The sequence below is a fragment of the Zootoca vivipara genome, chromosome 6, assembly GCF_965207765.1.
Source record: "Zootoca vivipara chromosome 6, rZooViv2.hap1.1, whole genome shotgun sequence".
Classification (NCBI taxonomy): domain Eukaryota; kingdom Metazoa; phylum Chordata; class Lepidosauria; order Squamata; family Lacertidae; genus Zootoca; species Zootoca vivipara.
The window spans coordinates 7511396-7528192 of record NC_142589.1 but is presented as its reverse complement, the minus strand read 5'-3'; the positions used below and the strand labels follow the sequence as shown (position 1 = coordinate 7528192).

Here is a 16797-nt window from a genome sequence, read left to right as displayed (position 1 = left end):
AACCAGCCCCGCTCCAAAGCCCGACTTGAGGCGTTACCTGCTCCTCCTCAATCCGACGCTGTAGCGTTTCGATGTAGTGCTGCACCGCCATGTAAATGAACCGGTACTGGGCTTCCGTCTGCACCATCCCTGACCGCTGGGACCGCACCATTTGGATGGTTTTCGGGACGTCAATGTCACAGTCAACGCCTAGAGGGCAGGGAGTAAAAAGGCTCAGCGGGACAGGGATGCCCAGGCAGTAAACCCAAGAGAAAACCCTTCCAGCCCCACTCATTCCGGCTGAGGTCACACCTAAGCTCCCAAACCAGCAGCAGCAGCAGCCGGCAGCAAAATACTTCCACTTCTCCACTGACATTCAAAGTTCCTGAAGAGCAGCAATCTAGGCTGGGCAGTGTGGGAGTGAGGAGGCAAGGATGGCCTTGCTGGGTCAGACCAAGGACCCACCAAGGCCGGCATCCTCTTCTCCACGGTGACCAACCAGAAGAGGCCTCTAGGAAGTGCCTCTAGGACTTGGGGCTCAAGAAGAGACTGCTCCTGGGCCTGGAGGCTCCACTTCGTTCTAATTTCATCAGTTTGTAGGCTCCATTTGAAGCTGTTACAGTAAGTGGCCCTGCAGAGAATCTGGACTTTGGAAGATTCAGGGCAGATAAAAGGAAGTCCTTCCTTATGCAGGGCATAGTTAATCTCTGGAACTCCCTCCCGCAGGAAGCAGTGATGGCCACCAACTTGAATGGCTTTAAAAGAGGACAGGACAAATTCATGGAGGAGAACAGCTCTGCCTTTGTGGCCCATCGGCCCTTGCCGCCAGAAAGCCCATGCTCCCATCTGCCTCAGCATCATACAGCCATGTTGGCTGGGACTGATGGAAATTGTATCCCACCAGGCAGGTGAAGGCTGACACAGCAGCTGTGGGACTCACCTTTCTCTCTGATTATGTCAATGAGAATATCTATCACAATGAATGTTCCGGTCCGACCGATTCCAGCACTAGGAAGGAGGGGGAAAGAGGGGGAAAAACACAAGACACACAACTTATATTTCTGCTTCTTTTGGCTTTGAAAAATGTTGCGCTTAAAATCAAAGGCATAGCCCAGGCGTCACGGTACCTGCAATGGACCACGACTGGGCCAGCATCCGAGATGTTTTCTTGCTTGTGATGAACCTCTTCTAAGAAATCTAGAACTCCTCCAGGATCACTGGGGACTCCATGGTCAGGCCAGGTTCTGAAGTGATACTGCCAGACCGTTCGTTCGGTGTTGCCCTGGAGAGATGGTACCCAAATATCTTTTCCTGCCTTTTAAAGGAGCACTTTGGGGGTGGGGGAGGGTGCGCCACTGGAGTTGAGAAGGAGTCATCTCGACAGCAGCACCCCAGTTACAGAAGCCCCTCCCTCATGAGATCAGACTGTCCCCCAACATTATATGCATTCCTGGCAAACCAAGACCTCTTTTTCAGAGGAGAGATAAAAGAAAGTCCTTTCTCACAAATTGCATGAACTCACTCCCACAAGAGGCAGCAATGGCCAAAGCCTGGGTGGCTTTAAAAGAAAATTGGACCAATTCATTGAGGAGAGGGCTCTCAATGGCCCCGATGGCTATGCTCGGCCTCCATGTTTGCTTCTGAACACAAGCTGCTGGAAGCCACAGCAGCGGAGAGGGCTCTTGTGCTCGAGTCCTGCTTGCCAGTTTCCTACAAGCATCTAGCCAGCCCCTTTGAGAACAGGATGCCGGACTCCATTTTGATGCACAAGGTGAAACAGGAAGTACCGGCCCATGCTGGCATGTCACCCCACCCTCCACTGGGTCACCCCCCTTCTGCCAACCCCGCCTAGGGTTGCCAGACTCAATAGAGGACAGTACTTCTGTGCCTTTAATTGCCCTGCTCTCTTTTGAGCCTGGAAACCTTAAAGAGAAACCAGCAGACCCTTTGGTTTCCAGGTTTCCAGACTCAAAAGAGAGCAGGGCAATTAAAGGCACAGAGGACCTGTCCTCTATTGAGTCTGGCAACCCTAACCCCGCCTCTGAGCTGCCCATCTCCACCGCTGTGGCACCGGCACAAATTTCAGGGGAGGAATCTCATCGAAATCTCGCGAGATCTCTCACGCTTTGTGAGCTCTCACTGGAAATCAGCACTGGCTTCTCTGCTAGTCATGGAGTCAGCAGGGCAGATGGGGACACCTGTGGGGCCCCCGCCTTGGGAGATTCATCTGCCTATGGCAGTTGCTTCACCACACTTCATGGGGGGGGGGAGCTATCCCTGGTTGGACTGGAGGGCCACTGGTTCTTCATACGTTCTTATGGCAGTATCTCAGACCTACCTAACACACACAAATTCACATTTTCCCTTTCTTTTGCTTTCTTCTTTTTCCTTTTTATATGAAAAGAGAAAGTTTGGGGCATGAAAGACCTTGCTCCCTTCCTCAATAAAGCCTCAAATTATTGTTATTCCTATAGCCACATTCGGGCAGTTGCAGCCTTTTCCAATCTGGTGCGCTGCCAATATTTTTAGACTCCATCATCCCTAGCCATTGGCCATGTTGACTGGAGCTGATGTGAGTTGGAGAGTTGAACAATATGTGGAGCGCACCTGAATGAGGAAGACCATATTATCATTTGTTAATCCTGTGGCCTTCATGCACCTGTGGGGCCTTCAGAGGAGCAGAAGCAGAGAGAGAGAGAGAGAGAGAGAGAGAGAGAGAGAGAGAGAGAGAGAGAGAGAGAGAGAGAGAGAGAGAGAATCCCCTGCTCGGAGCATCTCAGAATCCAGTTTTCAACAGTAGGGGGAGACAAATGAGCAGGCAGAAAGGGAGGGACAATATGGGCATCAATAGGATAGCCTGAGCATTGCAGTCCATGCACTGGTAACCTAAAGGCTGGATTACTGCAATGTGGTCTACGTGGGGCTGCCCTTGCAGTCTGGTTTGGAAGCTCTAGCTAATGCAGGATGCAGCGGCAAGACTGCTGATGTGACGCCCTTGCTAAAGCATCTGTGCTGGCTGCCCATCTACTGCCAAGCCAGGTTCAAGGTCCTTGTATTAATTTACAAAACCCTGAACAACTTAGCTCCGGGGTACCTCACTGAGATCATCTTCAGGAGCACTGTTGATCATTCCCCAAGTTGGCGAGGCTTCTTTGACAACAACGAAAAACAGTGCCTTTTGTGCCATTGGCCCAGTTCTGTGGAACTCCCTGCCAATGGAAATTCAGCAGGCACCTCCTGGGCTAACTTTTAAACAACTGCTGAAACCTTTTCTATTCTGCCAGGCCTTTGGAGGCAGTTAAGGATTTCCAACCATTAGCTGACTTCTGATTTTATCATTTTTATATGGTTTGGGTTTTTCTACAATTGGTACAAACTGCTCTGATTTATTTTTTTTAATGATTAGCCGTATGTAAATAAACAAACAGATGCGGGACAGAAGCAGGCTCTTCTTTAGGTGTGGCTGCTACCACATCTGAAGAATATGAGTCAGAGACTGGCCAGAACTAAAGAAATAACTTCACAGACTTACCTGCCCAACCTTTGAAAGCTTGAGCTCCCGTAACGTGTAATCATGAGCCGCACTCTCTTTGACATTTCGGACGCGCATCACACCGTATTCCTTTAGGGCATGTTCATCTGGCCAGTATTTTACGCACTTGCTCTGGAAAACAAGACAGGGTGGTGGGCTGCTGGGTTTGTCAATGTCAGCCAACCAGAGTTCTCCATATGTTTTGGGCTACAACTCCCATCAGCCCCAGCCAGAGAGGCCATATGATGTGCAGGCCGATGGAAGTACAGCCGAATTACCTTTGCGGGGGGGAAGTGGCAAATAAGTTTAATAAATAATAATGACAGCCCAGTGTATCTTGAGGACAGCAGCTGTAGAAATGCCAGTCTCAACCAATTCATCTACTAATCAATTAATCAACTAATCTATCGATTAGCAGCTGCAGACTTCAAGAAATATTTCAGCACCTGTCATTTGCATCTTGTCAGTGAACTTGCCAAATATCTCTACGTGTTTCTGGAACAAGCTTTCATGAGACCCCCAGCTGCAACTCTGGAGGTCACTCAGATCCAGGATGACACCTCTCCTTCACACTCTGTCAACAAGCCAGCTCTCCTTTGTTTCTTACCCTGCTTTCCAGGCCAACCTGCATCTGGTTCCCCCCTCACTTCCCCATAGCTTATCTTTTGTCCCAAAACAAACACCCAAAAAACAGTCAGCTAATGGGTACAAACTAGAACCTTACAATCATAGAATTGTAGAACTGGAAGGGATCCCAAGTCTCATCTGGTACAACTCCCTACAACTAGATAATAGATGATGGATGGCCATCCAACCTCTGCTTAAAAACCTCCCAAGGAAGGAGAGTCCACCACCTCTTGTGGGAGTTTGTTCCACTGTTGAACAGCTCCTACTGTCAGAGCTCTAGTACTCCGACCAAGGAAGAATGGAGCAGAACTATTACTTCCCTTGATCTGGACACTACTTCTGCTGATACAGCCTAGAACACCATTAGCTTTCTTTCTTTCTTTCTTTCTTTCTTTCTTTCTTTCTTTCTTTCTTTCTTTCGCTGCTGCTGCTGTATCACACTGTTGACTCACGTTCAGCTTGTTCAGCTTAAATCCTTTTCACATGTACTACTGGCAAGCCGAGTGCCCCGCATCTTACATTTGGGCACCTGATTACTCCTGACTAAATGTAAACTTCACATCTGTCCCTATTGAAATTCATTTTTTGGGGGGGGGGGCCCAGTTCTCCAATCTGCGAAGCTCCTCTTGAATTCCATGTCCGTCTTCTGAGGCATTAGCTACCCTTCACAGTTTGGTGTCACCTGCAAATTCAGTTCCTTCCCCTGAGTCATTTAGGAAGACATTGAACAACCCTGCGACACCCCACTTGTCTCTTTTTTCCAGGATGATGAGGAACCAGTGGTGTGCACTCTTTGGGTTCGGTCGATCAACCAGCTACGAATGTGCCTAACAGTTACCTCGTCCAACCCCCTCTGCAATGCAGGAACCACAGTTAACCATTCTACAACAGTCCCCCCCAGGGTCAATCAAGCAGTGGTGTTCAAGTGGACCACGGCCACTGTCATGTTGAACCTAGAAGCAGGAGGCACAACAGAGGGAAAGTGCCATGGGGTAAGGAGGGGGGGGGCAACAAGGAGAGAAGAGGAAGCTATGTTGCTAAAACCTTGTGGGCTCTACCTAGCAGTAAGCCCAAGACAAGGTGAGAGAAGAACTAGAAACTCGGGTCTCCCTTTCTAAAACTGAGCTCCTTGGCATTTCACAATGTACATGAGTGCTGAATTTATCCCCTTAGATTGTAACTTCAGGCCTCCTGAAATACATGATTTTTTAAAATTTAAATTGGATTTTTAAAATAAAATGCTTTTGGAGGAAAACTTTTTCTAAAGATAGTTTTCTATTTAAGTTACATTATAGTCCAAAGGCTATTCAGCAGGAAATAAGGATTTGTTTTAAGTTTTTCATGTGTGCTGAAACTCAGTCTAAGGTGTTTTTTTAATTGTTTAACCTATCAGTTAACAAACACGGATACATATGCTATAATGTTATTGTTTTAGTTAAATAAATTGTTTAAATTGTTATTAAGGAAATGATTACTTTCCTCCTTCCAATAAAGTACAGCAGAAAAGTTATCCAAATATAAACAGTTAACTTATTAAACCTCACAATAATTTCATAATTATGTCTATGTATTTCTCATAGCATAACCAAATCAGTAATTTTTGATAGAACTGTAAAAACTACTCTGATAAATTATTATTCCAAAAATGAAACCTTCATCTGGTTGTAAATATTAAGATTATACCAGCAAGAATGAGTCTTTCTGTAAAAAAAATGATTTAAATCAAGTCTTACTGACTAGTGATTTAAATCGTGATTTACCATACTTTTCCGTGTATAAGACGCCCCCATGTATATAAGACATTTATTTTTGGGGACTCGCATTTAAGAAAATGGGGGGAGATGGTACAAAGTTGTTGAGCTTTTTTTTGTGGAGGTTTGCCCAGAGCTGTTGAGCTTTTTTAGGGGTGGGGATTACCCAAGGTTGTTGACCTTTTTAAAGGATGAATTCCGATAAGCGCTCACCCGTACGTGTCACAAAAAACGCAGCTGACAATTGCCCACCCAACTGAAGCAGCGTCAGCCAATTAACACCGCCCATTGACGCAGCAACAAATTACACAAACAATAGCTGCTGACAGCCACGGAAGCAACCAATCAAACATTCACCCAATGCACTACCCATGTATAGGACAACCCCCACTTTTTAGCATGCTTTTTACAGAAAAACCCCCCAAGTCTTATACACGGAAAAGTACGGTAAATCGATATGATTTAAATCAAATCCACCCTGAGATAAACTGATATGTTCTGACGCTGATCAGCATTGCAAGATCCCCTATGCGGGGTGGGCTCCTTACCTTTCCCCTCTCGACTTCTTTTGTCGTCATAACGATCACACGCGAGTTCTCCTGGAACACCATCCTCCAGAAGTCGTTGACGGTGTTCTGCAAGCAGCCTTGTGTGGCAATGTAGCTCTTCTTGGGCTTTGCATTGTTGCACTTGGTTTCAAACTCCGGCTGCAAAATAATAATAATAATAATAATAATAATAAAGTTATAAGCCACTTGTCACCTAAAGGGTCTCCAAGCAACTTAAAGTATAAAATATATATACAGGCATGAATACATTATTATTTCATAGAAAAAGGAGGGGATCATATAACATGGGCATGCCCAACAGGTCGATCGTGAACTTCTGGTCGATCTTTTTTCTCCAAGGATTTCAAGGGAAGCTCCAGAGAGCTCCAAGGAGTTGTTCCCTCCACACAACTTGTTCCCTCCATGCAAAAAGAGCTTTTAAGCCCTCTGCCTCACTTATCGGGCTCTGGGAACCTCTGGCAGCCTTTGCGAGATCTAGCTCTGGTTCCAGAAGGTAAGATTGCTTGCGTGTGGCTGGTTCTAGGGGGTTGTTTTGACTATACAATGGTACCTCGGTTTTTGGACGACTCCATTGCCGAAAGTTTCAGTTTCCGAATGCCGAAAACTCGGGAGTAAATGTTTCTGTTTTCGAACGCACCTCGGAAGTAAATGGCTCCCACTGCGTGTATCTGTTGTTTTTCACAATTTTCTCTATTGAATTGGCAGACCGCCCTTTGTGCCTCGGTTTTCGAATGTTTCAGAAGTCAAACGGTCTTCAGGAACGGATTACGTTCGAATACCAAGGTAGCACTGTATGCAGTTTCAGCTTGACACACTACCCCGATCCCCCATCCCCTAAGAACACAACACCCACAAGACACAACCTTTCAGCTGAGGCTCACAAAGCAGGTTACCATTAAAGAAAGCATGGGAACAATAAGCATCAACTTAACAGTTTATCTAGAAAAACAGCAGGGACAATCAGCAAAGGGAGGCAACTTTCTGGAAACTAGATCTCTCCTCCTTTCCAGGCAGCATGGTTCAGCCCGGGCTGAGGGGGGTGGTAATTAAGGTAAGGAGAGGCCAACCACCCCTTGGGTCCCTGGGCCCTGGGCCCTGCCAGCAGGCTGCCACAGCAGGGGAAAAGGGAAGGTGGCCTCCCCCATTCCTTCCTTTTGTGTTGTATGTTCAGATTAAAAGTCTGTGGGTAGAGACTATCTTCTTTAATTGATTGCATGTAAACCTTTTTGGCTAAAGGGCAGGGTAAAAATGCTCCAAATAAATGAATGCAACAACTCAGCTGAAATACCGGGAGCTAAATGGTGGGTGACCCTGAGATGGTAACTGGGACTTCCTCCCTCCATTTTACTTGCTGTCTGGCTGAGGCCTGGCTGGTGAATCTCCAGAGCAACCTTTCTCCACCTTAAGTCCCCAGATGTTGTTGAACTACAATTCCCATCATCCCTAGCCAGTGTTGCAAGGGGTCAGGGATGATGGGGGTTGTAGTTCAAGAACACCTGGAGACCCAAAGTGGAGAAAGGCCGCCCGAGCTCCTACATTGCTCCGCCCCAGATTCTAACGTTGGGCTAAAATTGCATACTCCTTATTATTTTTATTCTAAGCAGACAATCATTTAGCCATGTGAGCCACCATCCATGCAGAAATAGATAAGTAAGCCCCCTACACATAGGAAACTTGTACACTAGCACACCAGAGATGACAAGGGTCACATTCTTCTCCTTGATGTGTGTAATCTCTGCACCAGGATGATTGCTGAATTATTTTTTTAAAATACATTAAGATTCTACCACCTGATCCCCCACCTGTAGCAGTCCAGTCTAAAGAGAAGACTCCCTGGAAAAGACCCTGATGTTGGGAAAGATTGAGGGCACAGAGGACGAGATGGTTGGACAGTGTTCTCGAAGCTACAGTATGAACATGAGTTTGACCAAACTGCGGGAGGCAGTGGAAGACAGGAGTGCCTGGTGTGCTCTGGTCTATGGGGTCAAGAAGAGTCGGACACGACTAAACAACAACAAATTTTAACTCATGCCAGGATTGGCCCTCCCCTACCCACACCAGATGGGTAATAATAGGGTCCACTAACTATCTGGTAGGGGATGCTCCTCCAGACTCACCCCCTCCCCTCAACAGTAAAGATCTCTCAGAGGCAGGAGGGGGGATCCCCACAAACACCCTTACCATGATAATATTGGCATTTATGTAATCAGAAACAGGCTCATTCGGATCACCGTCATGAAGGACAACTCTGGTATGGTCAACTGGAAGGAGGGAAGGGGAAAACAAAGACACACCTTATTAAACAGTTACAACCAGCAATTGCTAAGTCAGATATTATTTGTCCAGCTGGTCGCCTGGGGCGAACCACAATTGTGCCCGGGCAACCAGGGAAAGAAGCATTACAGAAGTTTATTCTCTGTGTTAGAAAGAACATGAGCTGTATATTTCTCTCCAGGCAAAATAAGCTAATTACACGCCAGATTTCATGCTAAATTGAAAACCAGCCTTAGCTATCACGGCTGGCTGAGGTTAGGTGGAATGGGAAAGCAGACAGGAGGAGAAACTGCCTCATTTCTTTTCAATTTCTCCTTCCTCCTCCTACCTGCCTTCCCATCCCTACTCTAAGCCAGCCTGCGATGGCCAAATGTGATAGCCACACACATCCCTCCCAAAGTTACACTAGCCAGAACCTTGTTAGTAACAGTCAACAGTAAAGCTTTCTGGGAAATGATTTATAATGAATTGAAGAAAATGTTTTAAATAACTTTTATTAAAAAACCAGCAGCTTTTCTAGTTACAGGTAGGTAGCTGTGTTGGTCTGATGTAGTAAAAAAAATTATTCCAGTAGCAGAGTTACCTAAAGACCCCCCCCCCAAAAAAAACACCACTCCTGTTTATGTATGCTACTGCCGCAGCCAGGATCATTTATGCTCAGAGATGGAAAGAAGATTCTGTACCAAACAAGGAGGAGTGAAAGACTAAATTAATGGACTATGCAGAAATGGCAAAACTTTAGGGAGCAATAAGAAACCAGGAGAACCAAAAAGCTTTATCAAAGACTGGGAAAAATTTGTGGATTATCTGAAATGTTTTTGTACACATATGTTCATTAGCAGGATTAACTTAAAACCAAGTTGAAATTAATGTTAAAGGAAAACCAAGGAGTAATTAATAATTGGAATAATGAAGGAAATGCAGTGTTACAAATTTTAAAAATATAAGAAACCGCAAAAGGGGTAGGGGAAGTCAAAATATACATGTTTATTGGGAAAATATTGAATTTGTATCTTTGTAAAACTTCTTTAAAAACTGAAAAATAAAATTTATTTTTAAAAAATATTTATGAGTCAACATTCTAACAGTTTGGCCTCATCAGCAGCCTGGCCACAGCATTCTGGACCAGCTGAAGTTTCCAGATACTATCCAAAGGAAATGTTTGAACATTGCTCAGTTCAAACTTCCATTAACTCCAGCCAGCACAGCCAATGGCCAGGGATGGTGGGAGTTGAGAGCCCCAGCCACATCAGGAGGGAAGCAGGCTGAAGAGGGCCTGGAAGAGGGCCAGGAAAATCTTGGCTTTGAAGAAGAGGCAAGGACAGAGCATTCAGTACTCACAGGGCAAAATATTCTTGTATCTGTTCTTGTTCTTGTTCTCCTGCCGCTGCCCCTCTTTACGGCTGTAGAGGAGTTTGCATTCTTGCTGCTGGAGAGTCTGAACAAAGAGCAAGCAGGGGGTCCAATGAATGTTGCAAAGTGTTTACTGCCTTCTCCACCAGCCCCAGCCCCAAATTTGACCAGGACACGCCCACTCCGCCCATCATGGGCCAAAGACACAAAGGCAAGTGCCAAAGAAAGATGCCACTATGAATATCCCAGTGGGGATGTGGGTGGGCCCTGTTTAAAAGAGTCTTGTAAGCAGCAGCTGGATAACTATGGCTGTGAACCGACGCTGAGTGTTTTATAGAATTCCACAGAGGGCGGCGACAACCCAAGTCTACCGAGAAAGGATTTATGGCGATATTAACGTTTTGCAAAGCAGCCCGTATTCCAAACCAGCCGAACACAGGGCCCCAAGGATGAAAGTTTCACACCATGTATAGTTAAACTGCATAACTCACTCCCCCAGGAGGCACTGATGGGCACCAAGTGGGATCACTTTAAATGAGGACTGGACAAATGGCCAGCGAAGGCGGCTATCAATGGCTACTAGTCATGATGGTTGCATTCTGCCTCCATGGTTGGAGGCAGTAACGCTTGTGAATACCAGCTGCCGGAAGCCAAGGGAGGGGAAGTGCTCCTGCGCTTGGTCCCACTTGCCAGTTTCCCATTAGGGCAGCTGTTAGCCACAGTGAGAACAGGATGCTGGACTAGGTGGGCCTTTGGCCTGATCAAGTACCGTAGGTTCTGTTTACAGTGTAATAATAATAATAATAATATTCATACCCCACCCATCTGGCCGGGCTTCCCCAGCCACTCTGGGTGGCTCCCAACAGAACACTGAAAACAGAATAAAACTTCAAACATTAAAAACGTCCCTAAACAGGGCTACCTTCAGATACCTTCTAAAAGTCATATAGTTGTTTATTTCTTTGACATCTGATGGGAGGGCATTCCACAGGGCGGGTGCCACCACCGAGAAGGCCCTCTGCCTGGTTCCCTGTAATCTCACTTCTCACAGTGAGGGAACTGCCAGAAGACCCTCAGAGCTGGACCTCAGTGTCCAGGTTGAACGATGAGGGTGGAGATGCTCATTCAGGTATACTGGGCCGAGGCTGTTTAGGGCTTTAAAGGTCAGCACCCACACTTTGAACTGTGCTCGGAAACATACTGGGAGCCAATGTAGGTCTTTCAGGACCGGTGTTATATGGTCTCAGCAGTCATCTAACTTTCTTGCTTCAGAAGAAAGCTCATAAGCCCTCACAGGCAGCTAGCCAAGTGCTTTGCCGATGGCCTTGAAACTGCTGTGGTCCTGGGGAAGATTCTGGCTGGGGTTGGAGGAGATCACCTGAGAGCCGACCAGGCAGCAGGCTGCGGGTGCAGGATCCTCCACTGCTGTGGCAGGGAAGTCTGGATCCAATGGCCCTTTGGGGTAGTTAGCAATGTGGATAGCTACTGGGGGGGAGTCCTGCTCCCAACCAAGGACATCTCAGGTTCCAGCTCTAGGCAGGGCTGAACCCTAACAAGAGGTTAAAACACACATAAGGGCTCCTAAGTAGCATTGTAGCTGTCCTGGTTTGCCTCCTTAGCCAGGTTTAAAAACAAGGTCCCTTTTCGGTCACAGAAAACCAAAATGCCTAGTGGGTCTCTCAAGCTGTGCAATAGCCACGGAGTCTTTAGGAAGAAGAACCCAGAGAAATCCACCGGTGCCATGGCTCCCTCTAGTGGTGTTGCAGCGATGCTATGGAAAGCTCGTACCTTTCCACCAACAAACCAGCAACCTCACCCAGAGGCAAATAATGCCTGGGAAGGCGAAGTTCGTTCCTCGGAAGTGCCTAAACTCTTAAGAGCAACTCACAACCATTGTTCCGAGTTGTACTGAAAGACTTAACGTGCACAAGAAGCTGGCTGCATGCAGCCCAAGCGATGAGCTGGCAAGCTCAAATCAATATGCGAAATCACAGATGCGCACAAAACAGCTCCACGCTCGCCGCACTTTTGGTTAAGAAGAGTCGGTGGCCCTTCGAGTCCAGCATCCTCTTCTCACGGTGGCCAACCAGATGCCCCAATAGAAAAACCTCAAGCAGGATTCAAGCACAACAGCCCTCTCCCCTCCTGTGGTTTCCAGCAACTGGCATTCGGAAGCACACACTGACTCCGACTGCGGAGGCAGAGCACCCCGCTTACCTCAAATTCTTCCCAGAAGCCTTGTTTGACTTTGTCGGTGGTCTCTGCCAGCTTGCTCAGTTCTCGGACACGGCTCTCGATCTCTGCTGCGTTGATGCGGGTGGTGTTGAGGGGCTGGTGGAGGAAGAAAGAGGCAGGTGAGTGCAGACGTTTTTGTGTATATGCAGTATCCTTGGGACAGAGCCCCCATGTAACATCCGTTCATACTGTATGGAAAATGTTCACGTGCTCCAAATGATGCACCTATTTCCAAAAGTTTGGATTCAGGACCCATTCATCCAGGTTGGGGGCAGTAAGCAGAGTTTTTTTTGGGGGGGGGGGCATGGTAGCACCTGGCCCTTGCATTGACTTCCGAAGCGGCGACATTTATGGCCCTTTCTCCAAAGTCAAGATCAGGGAAACAATGCGGAAACATACATTTAGAAGAGCATGTTCTATTAATGTAAAACAGGGTTCAGCAACCTTTTTTCAGCCGTGGGCCAGTCCACTGTCCCTCAGACCATGTGGTGGACCGGACTATATTTTGAAAAAAAAAATGAAGGAATTTCTATGCCCCACAAATAACCCATTTTAAATAAAAGCACACATTCTACTCATGTAAAAACACCAGGCAGGCCCCACAAATAACCCAGAGATGCATTTTAAATAAAAGGGCACATTCTACTCATGTAAAAACACGCTGATTCCCGGACCACCTGTGGGTCAGATTGAGAAGGCGATTGGGCCGCATCCGGCCCCTGGGCCTTAGGTTGCCTTCCCCTGATGTAAAAGGAAAACTAAGTTTCAATTGATACGGTTCTCTGAAAGGAGCCAGCCTTCATACACCAGGGATCGAGTCTGCCTGGGACGTTCTGCTTGCAAAGCAATGCCCTGCCAAGGATCAGAAGCCTGGAGAGGGCAGGGATCCACACGGAAGGGCTCACTCTGCAAACAAACTCTGCAAACACAGGCACACACGCGCGCACACCAGGGCCATTGCAGAGGACTGGAGCCCACCCCTCTCCAAAATGCTCATTACCGGGAGCTTTTCTTCTCACCTGCTTCAGTTGAAGGACAGTCCCCAGGGTTTCCACCATGGGATTCTTCTTGTAATGCTCCACAAGGTCTGTCAAGGAATCAAATCTCTCCCCTCCACCAACGTCGTACTTCATATCCTTGGAAGGAAAGGAGAAGAGACAGGCGCTAGTTAGCTATGCACGAGGGTGCCCGATATTTGCATAATTTATTCTAGGCCAGTCGCTTTTAGAAATTATTTTCCATCTATCAAGAAAATCAATTCAGGCTGCATAAATCTGCATATGACTAAAACCCCAGTCTCAGCACACACAAAAAAGCACATTTTTATTATTTCAAGATGCCGTCTTAGGAGGAGGATTTCCTCTTTCTCTTTCCTTTTATCTTCATTATCCTTTCTTTCTTTCTCTTTTGTTTTTCCTGGTCTCCTCTGCTCTGGGTCTTTATTGGGGTTATACACACACAAAGGTGATGGATGGTTGGTGAAGGACTTTGGGTGAAAGATCTCCCAGGGAGGGAGGCTCAGAGAAGAAAGAAAAACTCCCAGGTGAGAGCTGCAAGGGTCCACCCCTTTCTGTGTGAGACCAGAACGAAGAGCTACCTTCGAGAGAGGACTCTGCATTTTCTCTTCTTTAGCTGTTTTTTAGATTAGCTTGTTTTTGATTGTCTTGTATTACGAAAAAACTTTAATAAAAAATGGGGGGGGGGAATACAGTCATACCTCATGTTACGTCCGCTGCAGGTTACATCTTTTCAGGTTACGGACGCTGTAAACCCGGAAGTCCCGGAATCGGTTACTTCCGGGTTCGGCACACGCACAGAAGCGCTAAATCATGCTTTGCGCTTGGAGAGAAGCGCCAAATTGTGTCACACACACACACGCAGACGCAGAGATTCAGGATGCAGCCTTTTCATGTTGCAAACGGGCCTCCAGAACAGATCCCGTTTGCAACCAGAGGTACCACTGTACAGTAAAAAATCCTCAACTACAGTCAAACCTTGGTTGTCAAATGTAATCCATTCTGGAAGACCGTTCAACTTCCGAAACAATCAACAACTGAGGCGCAGCTTTCCGATTGGCTGCAGGAGCTTCTTGCACTCAAGCAGAAGCTGTGTCGGACGTTCGGGTTCTAAAAAACCTTCCAAAACCCTTACTTCGGGGTTTTCAGCATTCAGGAGCTGAAAACTTTCCAAAACAGAGGCGTTCGGGAACCAAGCTTGGACTGCAATTAGATGCAGAGAACCAGAATGCAAACGTCCCACCTACATTAAAGCACACTCAGAAATTGCTCCAGCAATTTCCTCCTCCAGGCTTACAGCTTCTTTGCCTCACCCACATCCTCATTCCTTTACCTGGCACCGGATCATGACATGCGTCACTTTGGACTTCCCATCGTTGCTCTCTCCTTTATCGTCCCCCGTCCGAACGGAAAGGACAAAGTCTCCAGGGTGGCTCTGGCTCTCGCGGACAAGAAAACTCCCGTGTTTCCCTTTTTCCGTCAACAGCTTCTCTGCTTCTTTTCCAGAAAGATGCCCATGAAACCACCTTTGAAAAGGCAGCAAAAGGAGGTGAGTCGCATCTGGCCAACACATTGGTTGCCTGCACTCAGCCAGTGTTAGAAACTGGAATAGAAAAGCTAGGAGCCAAATGGCTTCTAGCACCTAGGCTGTGGGCACCAAATCAGAATGTCTAGTCGCCACCGGGGGGGATGGGGGAGAGAGATGCAATTCACATAAGTGACATATTTTTAGCAGAAATTGTTAATGCAAATTAACAAATTAATTGTTAATTTGGTGTTTACAATAAAAAATATTGTTGCCAGAGTTCAGTTTTCAAAACACTCTATTCTTTATTGTTAAACTCCTTAATATATTGTCTATTCTTAACATATACTTTGAGGCTTCAAATCACATACATTTAAGTAATCCTTGAGTGTCAGCCAGACACTAAAAAAATGGCACCCAGACTTTTGGAGTTGCTCGCAAATGAAGAATCTTTAGGTGCAAAATGCACCTGGTGCCCTGCTAATTTCAAACCCTGCGCTCAGCAACTGTTCCACAAACGGGTGTGATGCAGGGGTCAAAGCAGAAGTGCCCAAATTTATGATACCTGATGCACAAGTTTTTAAATATACATTTCTTTTAAAAAGTGGTCGCTGAAACTGGAAGGCACACTCCACTCTTGTGTAACACCTCTGCCCAGAGACCTGCACCGGTTGCTGATTTGTTACCAGGCCAAGTTCAATGTGTTGCTATTAACATACAAAACCAATAACAACTTGGGACCCATTTACGTGCCAAATGGGCTCACTCCACATAGGCCCACTCCACCACTTCAATCTGCAGAACTGGCCCTGTTACAGGTGCCACATAATACTTACTCTGCGTTTGTAAGAAAGCAATCTTTTAGTGCAGGGGTCCCCAAACTAAAGCCCGGGAGCCGGATGCGGCCCAAACACCTTCTAAATCCAGCCCGCGGACAGTTCGGGAATCAGCATGTTTTTACATTAGTAGAATGTGTCCTTTTATTTAAAATTCATCTCTGGGTTATTTGTGGGGCATAGGAATTCGTTCATATTTTTTTTCCAAAATATAGTCCGGCCCCCCACAATGTCTGAGGGACAGTGGACTGGCCCCCTGCTAAAAAAGTTTGCTGACCCCTGTTTTAGTGTGTTGGCACCTACACTTTGGAACTCCCTGCCTGTTGACATCATGCAGCCACCTTTGCTATACTCCTTTCAGCGCCTGCCAAAAACGTTTTTAGGCAAGCCTATTCACAAACATATAATGTGGACACTTGTTTTATTCAGTTTTCTGTTTATCACTGATTTTATTTATTCAAGGTTTTAAATAGTTTATTTCAATTGTTTTCACTGATAATTTTATTCTCTTTTTCTTCTTGCAAATCACAATCAAGCGGCACATAAATTTTAGGAAATAGCTAAATTACAGTAAGCCCACAGGGGGGTTACGTTCTGGGGACTGCGCCTAAAGCCAAAATCATGTATTGTCAAAACACACAGGGTTTGATGGCAGATGGAATTGCCAAAGTCTTTTTTTCCCCAGGCACTCGTCCTCTCTTTAAAAATTTATTTGTTTGCCAAGCGCATAAAGCTGAATGCACATGTGTATAAGTTGCGGGCTTACTGTATAGCCAAAATATTTTAAAGGGCATAAAAGCAAGGTGAAAAGGTGCATAAGCAGGGGGAGCTACTGCCTGAGTTCTTCTGCACTGCAGAGTCACCACTGCAGGTGGTCAAAGGGTGGTCCTGCAGCTTCAAACTCAGGAGGGATCAGATGACCCAAGAGGGCAACAGGGTCTCTCCTAGCCCTGTAAAGCTGCTGACCAGCTTGGTTCACCAGTAGCCCCGACTCAGGGGGAAGCCGGGCCTCTTTGCACCTAGACCATTAATGCGAACACTGGCCGCACCCAGAACTTGCAGGGGCTACCTTGACACCAGGGGCATACAAAGTGGGGGGC

At 46.5% G+C, this 16797-nt stretch overlaps 1 protein-coding gene across 1 annotated transcript in view; it reads right to left on the bottom strand.

Annotated features, from left to right (window-relative positions):
* Nucleotides 1-16797, bottom strand: part of PTPN11 (protein tyrosine phosphatase non-receptor type 11) — a 33839-nt gene that overhangs the window by 9402 nt on the left and 7640 nt on the right. The window contains exons 4-13 of the mRNA XM_035118485.3: nucleotides 14670-14862; nucleotides 13340-13456; nucleotides 12303-12416; nucleotides 10074-10170; nucleotides 8640-8719; nucleotides 6438-6596; nucleotides 3512-3643; nucleotides 1107-1261; nucleotides 920-987; nucleotides 38-189 (exon numbers count right to left, since the gene is read on the bottom strand). Of these exons, the coding sequence (XP_034974376.1) occupies nucleotides 38-189; nucleotides 920-987; nucleotides 1107-1261; nucleotides 3512-3643; nucleotides 6438-6596; nucleotides 8640-8719; nucleotides 10074-10170; nucleotides 12303-12416; nucleotides 13340-13456; nucleotides 14670-14862 (1267 nt within the window). The remainder of the gene's footprint in view (nucleotides 1-37; nucleotides 190-919; nucleotides 988-1106; nucleotides 1262-3511; nucleotides 3644-6437; nucleotides 6597-8639; nucleotides 8720-10073; nucleotides 10171-12302; nucleotides 12417-13339; nucleotides 13457-14669; nucleotides 14863-16797) is intronic.